General features: G+C 59.2%; 5 protein-coding genes across 5 annotated transcripts; 1 reads left to right on the forward strand and 4 right to left on the reverse strand.

The window, feature by feature from the left end:
• Nucleotides 1–629: 629 nt before the first annotated feature.
• BKCO1_5400037 (mucin-like protein) lies at nt 630–2,245 on the reverse strand (the record flags this gene model as incomplete). The annotated part of the gene is made up of 2 exons (XM_020277243.1): nt 630–1,983; nt 2,190–2,245. 2 exons carry the CDS (start codon nt 2,243–2,245, stop codon nt 630–632), a joined length of 1,410 nt encoding a protein of 469 aa, XP_020127161.1.
• A 4,154-nt stretch (nt 2,246–6,399) lies between these two features.
• BKCO1_5400038 (peroxisomal targeting signal receptor) lies at nt 6,400–8,393 on the reverse strand (the record flags this gene model as incomplete). The annotated part of the gene is made up of 2 exons (XM_020277244.1): nt 6,400–8,166; nt 8,226–8,393. The coding sequence occupies 2 exons, from the start codon at nt 8,391–8,393 to the stop codon at nt 6,400–6,402; spliced, it is 1,935 nt and encodes a 644-aa protein (XP_020127160.1).
• A 665-nt stretch (nt 8,394–9,058) lies between these two features.
• Nucleotides 9,059–10,430, reverse strand: BKCO1_5400039 (clavaminate synthase-like protein; the record flags this gene model as incomplete). The annotated part of the gene is made up of 4 exons (XM_020277245.1): nt 9,059–9,462; nt 9,575–9,916; nt 9,973–10,324; nt 10,383–10,430. 4 exons carry the CDS (start codon nt 10,428–10,430, stop codon nt 9,059–9,061), a joined length of 1,146 nt encoding a protein of 381 aa, XP_020127159.1.
• Nucleotides 10,431–11,381: 951 nt separating this feature from the next.
• BKCO1_5400040 (uncharacterized protein) lies at nt 11,382–12,139 on the reverse strand (the record flags this gene model as incomplete). The annotated part of the gene is made up of 2 exons (XM_020277247.1): nt 11,382–12,055; nt 12,121–12,139. The coding sequence occupies 2 exons, from the start codon at nt 12,137–12,139 to the stop codon at nt 11,382–11,384; spliced, it is 693 nt and encodes a 230-aa protein (XP_020127187.1).
• A 1,704-nt stretch (nt 12,140–13,843) lies between these two features.
• Nucleotides 13,844–17,592, forward strand: BKCO1_5400041 (cytoskeleton assembly control protein sla1 protein; the record flags this gene model as incomplete). Its single annotated transcript, XM_020277248.1, has 3 exons — nt 13,844–14,041; nt 14,173–17,482; nt 17,567–17,592. 3 exons carry the CDS (start codon nt 13,844–13,846, stop codon nt 17,590–17,592), a joined length of 3,534 nt encoding a protein of 1,177 aa, XP_020127188.1.
• Between the last annotated feature and the right edge of the window lie 815 nt (nt 17,593–18,407).

An 18,407-nucleotide genomic window follows, 5' to 3' on the forward strand; every position in this document is an offset into this window, starting at 1 on the left:
CCGTCGGCGGTTCCTGGTGATGATGATACGCGCTGGCACTGCCGCTCCCGGAGCCTGCCGCCCGTGATTGGCCACGACCTACGCGCCCGTCTAGCGCGATAACCTGCGTCAAAAGCCCCGGCCGCTCTTTCCCAATCGGCCTTTCCCTGGGCCTCAAGTCCTCAACCGCCCGACGTCAGCGCCGCGCCTGCGACTCGGAAAACCCACGTTGCGACGACGATCACCTCGGGCAAGCCCCCACACGACAGCTGATCGCATCCGGCAGGGCTAGCAAGTAAAAAAGTGAGCTTGGCCGCTCCTAGAGTATTGATATTGGTAGTAAATCTACATCGCCCATCACGCGCACCCAATGCATGGAAGTTCCCGGCTCCCAACCCCTTAGCAAAGCACCCATCGCTGAACGAACGGACAAGTAAACAGCTCCGCCTGCCGGATCAAAATAAAACAACGTGCGCCGCAAATGCAAGATGGAAATCAATCCGAGATGACTCTGTCCGTGCGGCAGAAAGCTCAAGCCGCCTGCTGCAGAAAACGCCCGCTAAAAGTACAACAAATCTACAAAGCTAGAGATCATACAGTCGTCAAACGAACGTTAGAGTGAAGCGTAATCGTAGAAGAACAAGCTCAGTCTACTGCTTGCCCTTTTTGACTTTGTGGAAGAACTTCCTGACCAGGTTGCCCTGTCTGGTGTTCAGGTTGACGGCGAAGGGTCCATGCATGCCAGTGGTATCCTCGCTCACCGGCGGGAGTTCTTCGAGCGCCAAAGGATCGGCTTCCTTGGGCGCTTGTTGTTGCTGCTGCCAGCCGTACAGCATCTGTTCGTCGGCGCGCAGATCCGGCCGCGTGAGCGTCATGCGGAGTGTCATTTCCCGGTTGCTCGGGAATGTTTGTGGATACACGTCCGGTGACCTCCTGGCTCTAGTCTGCAGAGTGGGTAGGCCATTCGAATCCAGTGACGAGTAGTTGGACTTGGGGATCTGCGCCGCCGTGTGGAAACTTTCATCAGGATCGGCGGGCGTGTCCGGGGTGTCGAGGTCGGCCAGGCTGCTCTCCTCGTCCGACTCATCGCCGATATCGCTGTAGTCCAGGAATGAAACGGCGTCGTCCCGGAGGAAGTTGTGCAGGTCGCGGCTGGCTTGGCGCTCGAAGAGGGTGGCGCGGGACGACGGCTCGGGCGAGCCCTCGGGAGTGGATTGCTGCGTGGCATGCTGCTTGTCCAATGGGAATCCATACTCCACCACCTCATCGAACTTGTGGGGCGAGGCAAGATAGAGGCGTAACTTCATGCGGGCTTCCGGGTCCTGGTAGTATTTGGTCTCCGACTCCACCTCCCCACCGTAACGAAATGAGCCGGTGTTTGTGGTGGTGGCTCTTGGCCGCTGGTTAGTTTGCGGGGCGGGACCGAACAGAGGAGAAGGGAGAGGCGGAGCAGAAGACGTGGACAGTCGTCCAATGGTATTAGAGATTGACACCGTCCTGCGGTAAGAGGCTCGCCTGTGGCCGGTATTAGGGCGAGAATGTGTCTGGGGGGGCGGCATGTCTTCTGGCAGTTCCTGGGTTTCCCGAGAAGAAGAAAAGTAGGCGTCGATCACGGAGTCTCCTTGCGAGGACCTGGATCTCCTCCTCTTTTCAACAGGAAGCGGAGAGGTCTCGTGATCCTTGGGCAGGTCTGATGCACTGTCTGAGTCCAGCAGAAAGGTCTCACAACGTCCGGCCAGCAGAATTGCCTCCTCGCGACTCATACAGGACTTGATGACCTTGTCCGGAAGGGAGAGAAACCATTGAGCCTCCGCCTCGGTAATGTCGCCGGCAGTGTGCGCCTTCCGCAGCCGGCGGCGGCCACGGCTTTCCGACCTGGGTTGGCTGTCGCTGCGCCGGGAGGAGCGCGAGGTCTGAGGCCGCCGGGGCATGCGGTTGATGTCCGGAACAGGGTGTGCGGCGTGTTCCATTCTTAAACGCTCCAGGGACGAGAAATACTTGCGCCTAGACGTTGCAGTAGAGTTAGCAGCGCGACGGGGTGCGGAAGGAGCGACCAAGCTGCATGCGGGACGGCACATGGCGCCAGCACTGCGGGCGACAACGGCGGCCTCGAGCCGGGGCAGGCGCGAGCACCGAATGGCCAAGCGCGGTGAGACAGCGTTCCATATGGCAGCAAGCCGGCGGAAGGAGGCGAGGCTGGATGGACTAACCGGACGGCATCAGGCATGGACTCGTACTCGGCGGCGGAGAGCAGCGGCGCGGGCATCCTGGAAGGAGGGAATGGCTTGGAGCTGGAACCCTCGGTGGTGACGGGCCGTGAACGGCTGCGAGAGGAATGGGTGCGGGCGTGCTGAGGTAGCGGGCAGACAGGTGCGCGGGGGAGAGCGCCTGCAGGGCTTATATTCCTGCTTCGTCCAGGCCTTGGGGGCGGAGGGGCCATGATTGGAGCCGACATCGATGCAGATTGCTGAACCGCGGCTGCGGGAGCCATAGTAGCTTCGCGCCTTGCAGGTGGATGGCGTTGTGCCTCGCATTCGCAGCAGCTAGTCGCAGCGCCGCGCCGTAATAATAGACGCCCTGATGCTCCCGAATCGCAGGGATATAGACGGTAAGGCCCTGGGCCCACCGCACGCGCCCTAGTGCCTGTGTCACAGCGCCAAGCACGGTCGTCCAGGCTGCTCGTTGGCTGCGCACAGACGGCGGCCGGGGTCGGGCGCCCCTGTCACTGTGAGCTGTTCGGCACGCGCTGTGTGGGTGCGGGCTGTGGCACTGTGGGCACCCGCCCGTCGTCGCGCGGCCGTCGCTGCCGTTTGCTCGTCTTGGGACAGCGCGGGAGCGACCAGCTGAGCGCGACTCCGCCGCGTGTTCGCAGCTCCGCGACTCCGCGACTCCGCGACTCGCATGGACTGCAAGGGCGCGCGGCCTGGGGCCGGGCGGTGACAAGGGGCCATGGGGGCATGAGATGAGAATGGACAGCCCGAGCAGCGCTGGGGGACGCGTGACGCTCCTTGCTGACGGCGGCGATGGGCGTCCTGGGGCCAGAAAGGCCGTCGACGATATCGAGTAGCCGGACTTGTCCTGGCCTCACCTCCGCGCGGCGGCTGCTGCGCTGCTGCGCTGCTTGCTGCGCTGCGACGGTGGCGGGCGAGCGGCGCTGCACTGCACTGCACTGCACGCTGCACCGCTGCAGCGCTGGAGCCAGAGCGGAGCAGCGCACGGCGTGGCCTCGACTCCAGTCTCCATCTCTTCGGCAGCCATGCAGGGAAGCAGCTCGACGTTTCATGAGCCCTTTCTCGCCGGGGGTGCCTCTGCTGATCCTGCCTCCTTCAACGGCCCCTCTCCGTCAGCTGTGAGCCATGTACCTAGTTAGCCCGCGGCTGCATGCGACTGGTGACGCTGGCCGGCGGCAGATGCCATGCACCACGAGGCCTTGTTGGGCTCCGCATCCCGGCGCCGACGTCAACGGGAGGCGGCGTCGTTGCAAATAAGGGCGTTCCCGCCGCGCGATCTCGCCGCGGCGCTAGCAGGAGGCCCTCACGCCCTCCACCTCGGTCGGCGTCCTGGGAACACGGAAGAGCGGTCTGCGATGCAGGCTACGAAGAAGGACCCGGCAGGTTGGCAACGTCAGTCCGGTCAAGCGCCACCCGTCGTGATCGCCCGCGCGACCAACACGCCCCACGAAGCCCGTCGCGTCGCAGCCCTCGCAGCCCTCACAACCACCTCGCCAAGCTGAGACGCTCGCGACTGCATTGCCGTCCCGCCCCAGCTGCAACACCAACACCGCGGGCGTTTGGGGCACTGCAGCGCGGCTCCAGCGCGGCTCGGGCGCGGCTCGTCGAGCTCTCGCGCCGAGCCCTGACGCCGCGCTCACGCTCAGCTCCAGCCACCGTCGAGCAGCAATACCCACTCGGTAACAATGCAGGCACAAAAGCAACGGAGCCACTGTCAGATCGGCTACCTCGGAGCTCCACCATTTCCTTCTTCCGGCAGCGCGGCCCCAAACGCGGCCGCGACACGGGCCTCCGTTTGCCGACGACCTCAATGCATCCATGTCCCTGCCGTCCAAACTTCCCGACCGCCTTGGCTCAATAACCTTTTCTGAACCTTGCAGCCTGAGCAAACCAAACGCCCTCCGCTGCTCCCTTCCCAGACAAGCATGTCCGCACGGCACGTTTGCGCCTGGCCGGCCTGTGAAACAATGGCGCGCCGCCGCACAGTGACGAGGCTTGATCTTCGATGAGATTGTGCATTCCAGAAGACTGGGAGGAATCCTCCATTTTTGACTTTGCCTCATCCATTCAGCCCCAGCTCCCGAGAGCCCAATTGGGCTTCCCACGCGGCGAAAGCCATTGCCGGTTATAGCGGGTGCATTTATAGCATCTCAGCATTGATGCGTCTGCAGCCGAGGTACTCCAATACCACCCAACCTCTTGGCCCCGATCGATAACCACACATGGTTATATGTGCAAGGCTGGTTTTAACAGTTGCGTCAGATGCGTGGCCGGAGCTGCTCGGTAAGGGAGTGGGGATTGAGTTGTGGACTGACTCACGCCATGCCGAGCCACAGGCTACGACGACATGTCGTGCCCAGGCTAAGCTTCTGGTGTCGAATGCATGGCCCAACACGGGAAAGAGTATCATTCAGATCGTCGTTTGCTACGAGGATAGTGGTCAACTGACACAGCCGTCTGGCTTTTTGACCCGGGGTCATGGTATCATGGCAGCTCCAGACATTGACCCTATAGGGCAAGGCGGACACTCACTCGCTTCTTATCACAAACTCTGGGGTTGGCGGCTACATGCATGTGCACATAGAAGCCCCTCCAGCAACCACACCACCGTGGGCATGGCCACGTAGGCACCCATCGTCACTGCAAACCGCCATCACTTGACGGCCTGCGGCAGTCCAAGGCACACCCGTGAAGATCGCTGTTGGATTGTCCGTCTTCCGTTCCATGGATCCCTTCATTAGCCGGCCAACGTCGTCATCACCGAGCAACTGCGAACAGCACGGGTTGCACCTGAAATTGCTAGGCCAACAATCAACTCGCCCAGTGACTGTCGCAAGGTGAGCACGCGTCCTTCCCCTCTTGTTTACATTGTCTTTCCCCACTCTCCAGCTACGGAGAAGCCCGTCGTCGGTCACACAAAGGGGAAGCGCGACACACACTGCACACGCACAATGCATCATCCTGGATGGGGCATCGTGGGACGCAGCGGCGGGGGCGGGGGCGGCCGGCGCCGATGTTGGTGGTACGCGCGCCCGCCCGCGGCACCGCCTTCTTACAATTTTCCACGTGTGTGGGAAATTGTTATTTGTGATTTGGAAGGCAAGGTAGGCTGGCGTAGACACCTGGGCAGGGGGGCAGATGGTGGTGGCGGTGCCCTCTGCCCCAGGCACCCTGTTGCTGCCATCCTTTTTCCCCAGAATGTAGATCAGCCGATGCGAGACATTGCATCCATCTGGCCCCCCCTGGTCTGTTTTCTGGAGAGAGACAAGGCAAAAGCGGCTAATAACAACAATCTCTTCAACTCCACTCCAATCTCGTCGTGCGAAGGAAGAAACAGGCCCGATTGAGGCTCGCAATTAGCCCTTGTGGATTCCTTCTCTCCGGTCATGGGATCTGCCGAAATATAGTAGGAAAAAACGTGGAAGAACGGCTCTACAGCCACTCGAGTGTAGGAGCCGGCTTTTGGCAGGATTAGGCCGAGCGCGGGACAAGAGTAGTAGTACGTAGTGGAGCAGAGCACATGAGTAGTGTAGAAAGATCGGTGAGGGTAGTAGCGCGCTCTAGAAGGTTGCTCCAACTAGGATCCTCGGCGCGCCACAACTCTCATAGCGTGATGGCAGCATTCCGTCCTGCGCCGCGCACCGGTGAAGGCTTTCTCCGAGCAACCAGCCGCGCCAGCGCGGGCAAACGTCAGCCACTGAATTCGGATCGTCGCTCGTAACATGACACTGCCTTCCGGCTGCTGATCGGAACTGTGACATCACATCTCAGACAAATCCAATGCACGGCATGCAGGAAATCTAGAAGCTTGACGAAGCTCGGCTGTGCGGAGAGAGCGGGGAGGAAAAAGAAAAGAAAAAAGCCCAATTAATCTCTTGACAAAACCGGAATCACCCTGAAGTATCCTTAATTCGTCCCAACCTGGTGTAGCAAAGCCGCCCATGGTGCTACGCGTTCCGTTCGCGTCCTATCTCCCGAAACCCGACTCCCGACTCCCGACTCCCTCGGTCTCCGAAAAACGCCGGCCATCCGTCTCGTTTGACATTACTGCAGCTAGGTACCAGGGCCCGGCGCGCAGCCGTTTCACGACTTTAGAACAACGTCGCTGTTGTGCGCGTTCACTACTACTGCGTCAATTCGCCCGTCGTCGCCGACCTTTTTTTTTTTTTTTTTTTTACTCCTGCCTTCATCAGAACTCAAAGTCCTTCCTGAACTTCTCAATGTCCATGCCAGGGCCGACCATGTCGCCCAGGTCTCGCCTGTTCATCTGGCTGAAGACTCGCCTGAGCGTGTCGTACAAGTTCGTGCTCTGGTTCTGGCTGATCATCCGGTCGAGCTCCGCCTCGTCGACGTTGTCGCCCACGACCTGGCGCGCCTTCTCGCGGCCCTCCTGCTCGACCACCTTGTGCATCGCAAGCGCGCCGAGCAGGTGCTCCGCCGCCTCCTCGTAGCAGCCGATGTTGATGCAGCTGACCCCGAGGTTGTAGCGCGCGCGCACGAAGTTGGGCCGCAGTGCCAGCGCGCGCTCGTAGGCGTCGATGGCCTCCTCGCTGCGCCCCGAGTTTGCCAGCGTCGCGCCCAGCCGGTTCCACAGCAGGTGCACCTGGTCCTGCTGGTTGCTGGTGCCAGTTTCCGTGCTGGCCAGCGCTGAGCCGAAGCAGTCGACCGCCTTGTCGTACTCCTCCGCGCCGTAGAAGAGCACCCCCAGCCCGACTTGGACGTCCGGGTCCATCTGCTCTCCCGCCGGCGAAAGCTGCGCCGCCTTGATGAACAGATCCGTCACCTTCTCGTGCAGGAGATGGCGGTCCGTGAAGCCTACGTCAGCGGCCGTGGAGACGTCTTCAGGCTTGATGAGCTGCGGGTATTTGGTGGCAAGCCATCTCTCCAGCGTCCTGTAGGCGGTGCTGTCGTACCCTTCGTTCGTATAAGAGACGGCGAGACCCATGAGAGCCTCGAGGTTATTAGGATCAAGTTTCATGGCTTGCTCCAAGGCTCGAATTGCCGGAGATTCTTTCTCGTTCTGTGCCTGGGCTGCACCCAGTTTCGTCCACGCCTCGACATGTTGAGGATCCTTTTGCACTGCCGCCTCGAAAGCGAGCGCGGCCAAAGACAAGTTGCCACCATTCTGTAAGATGGCGAGCCCTTCTGCAAATGGATCGGTGACGTCCTTAAAAGGGTTCGTCTGCTCAAACATGTAGTCGCCCATGCTCGGGTCGCGCAGGGAGGAGTGTGTGTTCAGGCCATCGAAGCCCTCCCATTGTTCCAAATCGCCCATGTGCATATTTTGAGTGAAATCGTCGTCCGCGAGAGCTCTGGCATTTGCGGTCTCAGCTTGTATGCCCCGCCAAATGCTTTCAAAACCGCCAAACTCGTTAGTCTCGGAAAGGACTGACCTGTCTATGTCATTCAACTCCGCCTCCATTGCTGCATTCGCTTCCTTGTCCAAAGCATCCATGTCTTGCTGGCCTGTCGTCTCGAGTTGTGCGAATTGGGCCTCCCAGTCCTTGTCATCAAGCTCCACCATCCGCTCCTTGCCCTTGGACTCTTGCGGAGCTTGCTGAAACTGTTGATTGTGCATCATAGGAGATCCCATCATGCCCATTCCCATTCCCATGCCCATGCCCATCCCCATGCCGTACATGGGACGCTGGTAGCCCATCATCCCCGCGGGGCCGCTTGTAACCGGACTTGCTGTTCTGCCTGGTGCGTTTGTTCCCATCTGTTCGAACTTGGCAAACTCTGCAGCACTGAAACCCGGGCGCGCGTTTTGGAAGGCGGGGCCGACGGGACTTGCTTCTCTGCCGGCGTCGAATTCGGCGGCCCAAGCGGGCGAGGCATTGTGTTGGGCACGCGAGGCTTGCTCCAGCTCTCGGCGCATCTGCTCCATGGCGAATGGCGAGGCCGGGCCGGCGCCTTGGGGGAGGTGGGATTGCTCGCGCATGAATTCGTCCATCATCTGCATCATCAGCCGTCAGCGCTTCCGCTTCCCCGCCCGGTCGAGCAGCTGACACGTACATGCTCTTGGCCTCCAGGCATGGCTTGACTGCGCATTCCCTCCTGCATGCCCGGCCCCCGGCCGACCAGGCGATCTCTTTGCAGCGACTTGTCATCCTGTACGTGCTTTGTGAACTGGCTGAGCGGGTTGCCGGCGGTCGAGCACTCGGCGCCTCCGAGGAAGGACATTGTGAAGGCAGGTTTCTGTGGCGCAAAAGAAGAGGGAATCGGAAGAACGGCGCGGGAGGTCGATGATTTGCAGGACGGGCGAGCGATCGGGGAATGCGCAAGGCAAAGGGTTGGATGTGGGGTTGAAGACTCTCGGGCAAGGGAATGGACGTAATCAAGATGCCGCGGCTACGGTCGGTCGGTCGCCGCTGCCGCCGCCATCGCCTCCGCCTTCCAGGGCTGGAATGCGGAGACCACATGCCGGCCCCTTGCACGTGTAAGCAGAGCCTCAGGCACACAAGGCCACGGCAAGGCAGCCACGCAGCCACCACGCAGCCAGGCCCTCGAGGCCCTCGAGGCCCTCGATGACCGCTGCCACGCGAGAGCCGGGACGCGTTGTCGCCATCAGATCGCCGCACTCCTCGGATCATCACTCCCTCGTCCCCACGACACGTCAGGCCCCGCGGCGCCCTGCAGCTCGTGCAGCTCCTCCCTCACCGTATGCCATGATCGTCACAGCAAAGCGTTCGTCCTGACTCGAAATACGATTCCAGTGACACGCTGGCCCACCAACGTCAAGCACCACACCTGACTCACGAATGCATCCATTGTTTGATCTCCTTGGCCTTTGCCAACATCGGTGACTCTGACATGCTGCTCGTATCCGCGCAGTCCAAACCCGCCTTTCAGCCGTACAACAATCCGTACTTCCACTCCGACTCTGGTACATCCTTGTACTTGATGCTGGTCGGGTGTTTGTGTCGCGCAGGCAGCACTCTGCGGATGTACAAGTCGCCTACATTGAAGGGTTCGTACTGCGGCTCCTCCCCAGCCGCGATGAAGCTATCCAGCACGTGGATGTTGGCGTCAGGGTCCGGTGTGAGAAAGAACGGCAGCGAGTAGCGCCTCTCCCCCGTCTGGTTGCGCACTCGGTGAACCGTCGCCACAAACCTCCCATTGGTCTGCCGCTCTAGATACTGGCCGACATTGCACACGAACGAGTTCGGCCTGGGCGGCGCCTGCACCCATTGACCGTCCTTGTTCAGGATTTCGAGAGCCGGGACCGAGTCCTGCAGGACCATTGTGAGCCCTGACGGAGAGTCGTGTTAGCTTTTAGCCGGTTACACAGCAGTCGGGATACTCGAGACCATCGGAACCATGGTATGGCCACAGTGGACTACGCCTTGAACGGAAGGACTCACAGGAGAAATCAGTGTGGGCTCCGAGACCGATGGTTCCGCACTCTTCCTTCGGCATTGGAGGGTAGTGCAAGGCTCGCATCCCGGTAATCGGAAACTTGAATATGCTGTCAAGTGCAGTTTCCTCCAGGCCGAATGCAAGCGCGAATATGCGAACCAGCTTCATCGCTAGCGGGAACACATGGCTGTAGTAGTTGTACAACCCCTCCCTCAGGAATGGGGCGTCCTTCGGCCAGATGTTCTGGGGCTTCTTGATGTGTGACGGAGGGTCGGCGCCTACTCTTCCCTTGTAGTCTTGCTCAGGCTCGATCACACAGTCGCCCATGGTGAAAGCTTCTTTGGAGTCTATGGCCTCGCGTTAGGATCGTTCCATATCGCTATGTCATGTCACTTAGCCATACCTCCTTTCGTTCTCGGATCGTTCCGCGTTTCCAAAGGCGGCTCATAACCTCTGATGGCTGGATTCTTCTGCACGTGCGCATCCATCTTTGTATCGTGGTCAAGCGCAAAGAACCTTTTCATTGTCTCGAACGCCTGGTTCAGCACTGCTTCGGGAATGCCATGGTTGGTCAAATAGAAGAAGCCGGAGACGCTGCAAGCATCATGTATTTCCTTGGCTATCCGCTTTTTCTCCTCTAGCGAAGGGCTGTCGATGTTCGAAATGTCTATCTCTGGGATTGAAGTGAACTCTCCCTTTGCTGCTTTGCTGACTTTGCGATAGGTTGCTTCAGAACCCGAATGGAAGTACACATACTACGGCAGTCAGCCTTGGAAATTTCCCACGCCATGGAAACCTATGTGGAGATATTACCTCCCCATCTTCGGCGGGCTCAGCGTGAGTTGTCGTCACAGTAGCCATTCTGTGTAAAGATCTTTGTCGACTGGATGTCACTGTAGAGCGTCAGTTGGCAGTCAAGTGTGAGTCCCTTTGGTTTTGAGCCACGCAAGAGGCGCCTTCCTGAAGCTTTTGTAATGGGGACTCACACCTTCGGACAGGCTTACCATTCGGTAAGTGATGAAGTCCGAACCGCTCTTATCGCACGCCCGACTGCTGCCCCGCAAAGGCAGCCGACACGCACGTGACTCTCACCCACTCTTGGCAAGGTGATGTGATTGAATGAACCTATCAGAGCATTTGTCGGACAAACCGCCAGACTCAACCTCACTTTATCTGCTACTGTGTCGGCGGGCTGCTGTATCGCACCGTATTCAAAGGTGAGATGATAGCAGAGACTAACATCAGTCACCTTGAGCCGCTGCGGTGAAGACAATCAAATCATTGGAGTCATCTCACATCTACTTTCATGCCTGAAGTGACGTACCAGGCTGCTCTCGAGCGATAGTCTTAAGACTGATACTTTACTCGCCGACTTCACCTTGTCTTGCAGCAAGAATAAGTTAGGTATCCATCCCCGTGTGAATTGTGCTATAACACGGAGGCTCCTTTGTAATTTTTCATCCTTTCCATCGTACTTCCAACATTTGAAATTGGGTACAGCAGAATTAGGGAGTTGGCGGGGTGTCTGGAGTGGGAGCGTTTGGCTGGACTTTTGGGAAGATTCCGGTTCGTATGGACACTTCAACCACGAACTTGTGGGGACAGTAGGAGCTGGACACGCATGGAGTCACGACCGAATTTCTTGGTAAAGAAAATTTGAAGTAGAATCTCAGTCAATCATCTATAGAAGCCTCTCCATTCCCATCTCAAAGCCATTCTCGAATTTTCTGTCGAATTAGATAAATGGAAAGGAAAAAGTAGACAGAGGCCTGAAGAAAGAACGGCCAGAGTCTCAAGAGCTGAAACTGCACATTAACCGCAGAGGGTGAATTGAAAGACACCGGTTGGTCCGGCACGGCACTCAATGGGGTGGGAGCATTGAGGGTTGTTGTTCATCGGTTGGCATGTGAGTTCAGAAGTGTAGTTGGCTTCGGGATCGTTCTCCGAGCGCGCGTGGCCAGGCTGCCATTCGGCCGGGCAAGGCTGGTCGCTGGGGGCGCAGTACAGAACTGAGCCGGTCCCTCCGTCGGATGAGTTGCAAAGGGAGGCGTCAAGTCGCTTCCCGTCAACAAGGATCTCTGCGTAACGAACGATGTCGGTGAAGGGATTGCCATCGACGACGGAGAGGTCTGCGGATAGCCACTGGACGTTGGGGTCTTGGTACCAGTAGGGAGTGTACTCCAGCTGGTAGACGTGGCCAGTTGCGAAGCTCGGGTCCTCTTCCTTCTGGAGTTTGATGGTGACTCCATGGGCGTGATCAGAAGCATCTGGGGAACCTTCACCGTTGCCGTAGACCGGGATGAACGCAGCGTTGTAAATCCCACCCCCAGCGGAGATCTTCTCCATAGGTGAGTCGAGGATTGCATTGCCGTCGGAGCCTGGCTGGCGGGTGGTTTTGGCCCAAACGTCGAAGTCGCACTTATTGACGACATGGCCAACCCAGTCGGCGGACACAAGGTCCACCAGAGCGACGAGAAGGAGGAAGCCTATGCGGCCGATAGATCAGTAGCATCTGTGACTTTGAGTATGGTGAAGATCTGAGGAGCAGTACAAGCGATGCGGAACTTCATGGTGAAGAATGAGGAGTGACTTGAAGAAGTGATACTCGGAGAATCAAGGTGGAGATTAGCGGAAGAAGAGTCTGCCAGACGATAATCTCGGGTTGAGGATGTAGAGGAAGAAGAGCAGGGTGTATAAAAGATTGGAGGGTTTATAGGTATAGGAGCATCGACCGGAAAGAGTTCGGCCCGGTGGTTGGCTGGGGCAGCTGACCTGACTACAGGCCGTAAGTATGAGCACCCTGATGTCTTGTGCAGGGTCCCATCGATTCGTCCAGTTTGGTGCTTGTGCCCGTGCCCATGCTTTTTCACTGCTCAGACACTTCGATGGCAGGAGCAGCCACCGTTTGAGAAATGGCCCTGAATGTTGGATCTGACCACCATAAAGGCTGCATTCAGCTGTCCAGAAGCAAGTGTCTTATAGCCCTGGATGTTGTTTGCGTGGCGCCTGTTTGAACTTTGGCTATTTGTGCACGGTTTGCGTTTTATGTAGCTCTGGATAGCGATCCATGCTTGCCATCAGGGAGGTCACCTTCCCGCTCAGTGGTGCGTCCTGTCATGTGTGGATGATAGAAAGGGACAATCTCATGCCGGAAACGTGCAATGACTTTGACAAACTTGTCACAGAAGCCACAGCCTCAAGGACCCTCAGCCAGTATCAAAAGATACCAACAGGGTGGGCAGCTGGTCCGGCTCAGTTTGCACGTGCAATATAGCTAATAGAGCAAGCATTCTAGATTAGTATGACCGCGGGAGCCGATGCCACCATAACGATCAATACTGGAGTCTCAGACTCCTGCAGTCCCCAAGCCGATGATCAGCAAGCCGTGGTGACACTTGGCATGACGTGTCCCCGCTGGCGTCCCCCGATCAGGGGCGCAGGCGGATCAACTCGCGGCGGTGCTGCTCGTCCGATTGCTGCCTTGTCGCATGTGGCTGCGGCTGGATAGGAGGCCAGCGCCGGTGGAGAAGGCAGAGGGTTCTTTTGAATCCTTTGGGCTGGCCGTTCCCGAAGCTGGGCAGGTGCACAGTACTGTGTAGCGAGAGTGTAGCGCGGAGAGGCTGGGGAGGCTGGTGCAAATTCGGCGCAGACCCCAGCAGCCGGCCCGTCGGCAGGAGGGTCAGGACGGGACTGGCAAGGTTTGACCGAAGGAGCCGCAATGATTGATGGGGCTGGCCATGGGTCGCGGTCGCACAGGCTCACGGCTCGAGCAGGCGGAACACGCGGGGATGGCACGGGCACGAGCGATTGAAGGAGGATGCGAGACAGGAACCGGCGAGAGGCAGGGCTCGGTGCAGCAGCCGGGGCGGTGGTGAAGCAATGCGGGGAGCAAGCTGGCTGAGGTGTGGGAGCAGTGGAGCTGTGACGAAGGTGACGACGGGCTCGGGGTCGGGCAGCGCGCGAGCAGGCAGCGATTGGGCAGGCCGGGCCCGTCGTGCAACATCATCAACCTCATCCTCATCCCCACCCGCCGGCGCGCAGCTGCTGGCTCACGGCCTCTTTCTTGTCGCGAGTCTGCGTCCAGCCCCCCAGCCGCACTGCCCCCATCCGCGCCGTCCAAGCCTCCCGCGCCCAGCGCCGCCGACCGCCCGAAGCTCGCACATTCCGCGGCCTCCCTACGCCTGCATCCCGCACCACCGCGCTCCCTCGACCGCTCCCTGAGCACCGCCAATCCGCTCCCGCTGCCGCCGGCTGCGCCGCCTCCGCTCGACCAAATGGCCTTCATCGGAGTCTACCGCGCCGTCTACGACTACGCGCCGCAGGGTGAGGGCGAGCTCGAGATCAAGGATGGCGACCTGCTGTTCGTCCTGGACAAGGACTCGGACGACGACTGGTGGAAGGCCAAGAAGAAGGCCGCCACCGACGACGAGGAGGAGCCCGAGGGCCTGATACCGAACAACTACGTCGAAGAGGTGAGTCTGCGAGCAGCCGCCGCCCGCCGCCCGCCGCCGGGGGGCCCGCTCGAATTGGCTCCGCCGCGACCTCACGCCGCGCTGCCAGCCATTGTCAAGCCGCAAGTGCGCTGACGTACAGGGAACCGCAGGCCCAGCCCCTCGCCAAGGCAAAAGCCCTCTACGACTACACCCGCCAGACCGACGAGGAGCTGTCCTTCACCGAAGATGCCGTCCTCGACGTCTACGACACCACCGATCCCGACTGGTCCCTGGTTGGCCTCAAGGGCGAGTACGGCTTTGCCCCCGCAAACTACATTGAGATTACAGAGGCCCTCGAGGCCGAGGAGCAGGCCCCGCCGCCGCCCCAGCGCCCTCGCATCCCCGATCCAGAGCCCGAAGAGGAAGAGCCGGCTGCCCCGACCCCTCCGTCTCCCGCTGCTGCCACCGAGAGCCCCGCTGCTGCGCTCGCCGGCCTCATCCAACAAAAGACCGGCCAAGCCCAGGCCGCAGCCCCTCAGCGCACGGTTGTCTCCCCTCCCCCGGCCATTAGCCTGCCGCCGCGCCAGCCCCAATACACCCCCGAGGAGTCGGACGAGGAGGCTCCTGCTCCCAGATTACCCCAGAGACCCATCTCCCAGGTCTCCTCGCAGCCGTCGCCCATCCCGACCCCGACCTTCCCCAATCGCGAATCGTCAAGCCGTTCCCCGTCTGGCGGTGTCATGCCCTCGCCGCCCTTTAACCGAGCATCCCAGCACCGCGTCGAGTGGGACGACGATGTGATCAAGAAGGATGTCAAGGTGCCGCAGGGCTACCACTTGTACAATATCCACGAAATGGTCTCGCACATGGGCAAGAGCAAGAAGATGCCAATGACTCTGGGCATCAACATCCCCAAGGGCTTGATTATGATAGCCCCGGAGAAATCAAAGGACGGTCCTCAGCGGGAGTGGACTGCCGAAAAGCTGACGCATTATTCAATCGAGGGAAAGCATGTTTTCATGGACCTTGTCAGGCCGAGCAAGAGTGTAGACTTCCATGCCGGCGCGAAAGACACGGCCACAGAGATCGTCGCCATGCTGGGAGAGCTGGCTGGCGCGGCCAGGGGCGAGGGTCTCCGTGAAGTCCTTGCTGCGGCCTCGGGTGGCAGCGGTCAAAAGAAGGGCAATATTCTTTATGAGTTCATGGCTCAGGGAGACGACGAAGTCACCGTCGCCGAGGGCGATGAGGTTATCGTCCTTGACGACCAAAAGAGCGAGGAGTGGTGGATGGTACGGCGACTGAAGAACGGCAAGGAGGGTGTTGTGCCCGCCAGTTACGTCGAGATCACCGGCTACGTCGCATCTAGGGAAGACCCCGGAGTTCTCCAAGCCCGATCGATCGTGGAGCAGAACCGGCTGGACGAGGAGCGCATGGCAAAGGAGATGATGAAGAAGAAGAGAGAAAGCGAGATGCGCGCGGCAGAGGTAGGCCCTGGACTGTCTTTGCCACAGCGTTCTAGCAGTTTGTTGCATGGAGATAATAACGTGAAACGCTCAACACAGAAAAGCAAGCGCGATAGCTCGGCCTCCAGATCATCAACGGCTAAACCGAGTGAGTATACCCCTAGTCACCAGAGGTCTCTTTCACAGGCCAGATACCAACGTTATAAACGTGCAGAGCCCGACCCCGGGAAGACTCGCACCTGGACCGACCGCACTGGGTCGTTCAAGGTCGAAGCCGAGTTTATTGGCTTGAAGGATGGCAAGATCCACCTTCACAAGCTCAATGGTGTCAAGATTGCGGTGCCCGTCCCCAAGATGTCTGTCGAAGACCTCGAGTACGTTGAAAGGGCCACTGGCGTGTCCTTGGACGAGGACAAGCCGCTGTCCGACATCAAGAGGCGGAATACGACAAGAGACGCCCGACAGAACCGGGCCTCGTCTGCCCCACGAGCGGGTATCACGATTGGTGTCCCGGAGTCGAGTTACGATTGGTTCCAGTTCTTCCTTGACTGCGGTGTTAACCCACAGATTTGCGAGCGCTATGCACAGTCATTCGCGAAGGACCAGATGGGCGAAGAGAACCTGCCGGATATCTCGGAGAAGCTTCTCAGGACTTTGGGTCTGAAGGAAGGCGACATTCTGCGGGTGATGAGGTTTTTGGATACCAAATACGGCCGTACAGGTGAGAATCAAAAGCGGAGCGTCAGTTTCGATGATGCCGCCGAGGATGCCAATGGTGGTCTTTTTGCAGGTCCGGGCGGAGCGCTCAAGAACAACACCCGGAAGGGCCGTCCGGCGCCGGCCGTGCAGACGAACGACGTTATCGACCCCGAGGCGCTCAAGGCGAAGACGGCGGATGGCGTAAAGGCAGACGGCACAGGTGCTTCGTCTGGATCGGGTGCGGAGAAGACGCCCGGTGGATTCGACGACAACGCATGGGAAGTCAAGCCATCGAAGCAGCCGGCGACGACTGCTGCAAGCGAACCCGCTGCCACGGCCACGGCCCCCGCCCCTGCTCCCCCCACAGGCGCCATGGCTGAACTTTCACTGCTCACGCCTGCGCTGGAGCCCACGCCTGCACCGCCGCCAGCAACAACGGCTCCTGCTCCGGCCGCAGCTCCCGCGCCCGCCCAGGCTCCCCAGCCTACCGGCCCTCAGGGTGCAACTCCTGGTCTGTTCGAACAGGTTGCGAACCTACCTCAAGCACCACCCAGGGCACGACCGCAAGCACCGCAACAAACCGGCGCGAACGCGCTCATTGCCCCTCCGCCGCAGCGGTCGTCGTCGGCGCCCCAGAATTTCAACCAGTTTGGCCCTCCCCAGCCCATCCAGCCGCAGATGACGGGCATGCCAGCCCCGCCCGGTCAGAGCCTTCAAGACCTCCAGAACCAGCAGCGTATGCAGCAGTTCCAGCAGCAGCAGATGGCTATGCAGCACCAGCCTACTGGTTTCATGCAGCCTCAGCAGACCGGCTTCCCTGGCCAATATGGCCAGTTTGGCCACCAGGGTCCTATGATGCCACAGCAGACAGGCTTCATGCAGCCTCAGCCCACCGGCTTCCAGGGCCAATTCGGCCAAGGCGCGCAGATGGGCAACCAATTCGGCTCGCCATTCGCGGATCCCAGCCCCCGCCCCAACTCTTTCGCGCCGGGCATGCCGATGCAGGCTCAACCCACCGGCTTCGGTCAACCCGGAGGCTTCCAGCCGCAACCCCTTCAGCCGCAGGCCACGGGCGTCAACGCCTTCCTCCCACCCGCACTCGCACCCCAGCGCACCGGCGCCCTCAACGGTTTTGGAAACAGCAACAACAACAGCTTCCAGGCCCCGCCCGTGCCGCCGATCCCCCAGCAACAGACGGCCGCGCCTCTCGTCCCGCAGAAGACGGGCCCCCCGCCGCCGGTCAGGTTCGGCGTCAACCCGTCGGCGAAGAAGCTGGCGGCTCAGCCCACCGGCAGAAGAGCAAACTTGACCAATGCTAGTAAGTCATACATGGCCCCCCTCCCTCGCTTTTCTCCCATGTGTACGGCTTGTGTGCGGTGCTAAAGTGTGTGTGTGTTTATAGCGCCCGACAACCCCTTTGGTTTCTAAGCGTCTTGAGGCTGTGGTCTGTTTCTGAAGGATTTTCGTCGCAAATGGCATCATGATAGCGTGCTCTAAGCGGTTCGTAGCGGGATGCGAGTTCGAGGCTTTTTGTTGGACAAGGTTCTGCTCTGCTGAAGGGGGCCAGGGACGGTGTCACTTCAGTATTATTTTGTGAGGTTGTGGGCTGTGGCTGTGGTTGTTGTATATAAAGTAGCTTTTTTTTTCTCCCTCGCTGTCTGTTCTCTTATTCTTTCGTTTTCTATACAGTGTTGGTTACTTCTCTCCTGGCAGACGGGGGAAAGGGAAGAAGGGCATAAGGGTGGAGAAAGGGGGAGGGGGATGGGTCTATACGGAAACTTGGCGCTAATGTATAGCCTTGAGTGTTACTTTGTGAGGTTATGTTGCTGCTGTGACTTGAGTTTCGAAGCCTTGTCGGTCTTGGTTGGATGTTCATGAAAGGTTTTTTTTTTTTTTTGATGTGTGCCCTTCTTTCTAGGCGCGATGGAGAGATCGTGTCTCTTTTGCTTGCATCTGTTCCTTGGTTTGGATCCCCCCTCCGACTTGCACTTGAAAGCTGACTAAGTTTAGACGCATAGCAGCTTCTCTTAATACTGTGTTTGGTGCGTAACGTCCGCCTATGCCTGCGCAATAACGTCTCATCCTTGGTTTCTTTGTAATGATTCTGACTTGGGGAGTTGTGGCGCTTGACTTCGCGATGCTTCTCAAGCCCGGGGCATCCAGGTCTCACAAGATTCACGTTTTTGTCTTCTTCTTTCTTTTTTTCGAGTGAATGGCCAAATCATATCCTTATGTAATTTGAT

The sequence above is a fragment of the Diplodia corticola genome (assembly GCF_001883845.1).
Source record: "Diplodia corticola strain CBS 112549 chromosome Unknown scaffold54, whole genome shotgun sequence".
Lineage (NCBI taxonomy): Eukaryota > Fungi > Ascomycota > Dothideomycetes > Botryosphaeriales > Botryosphaeriaceae > Diplodia > Diplodia corticola.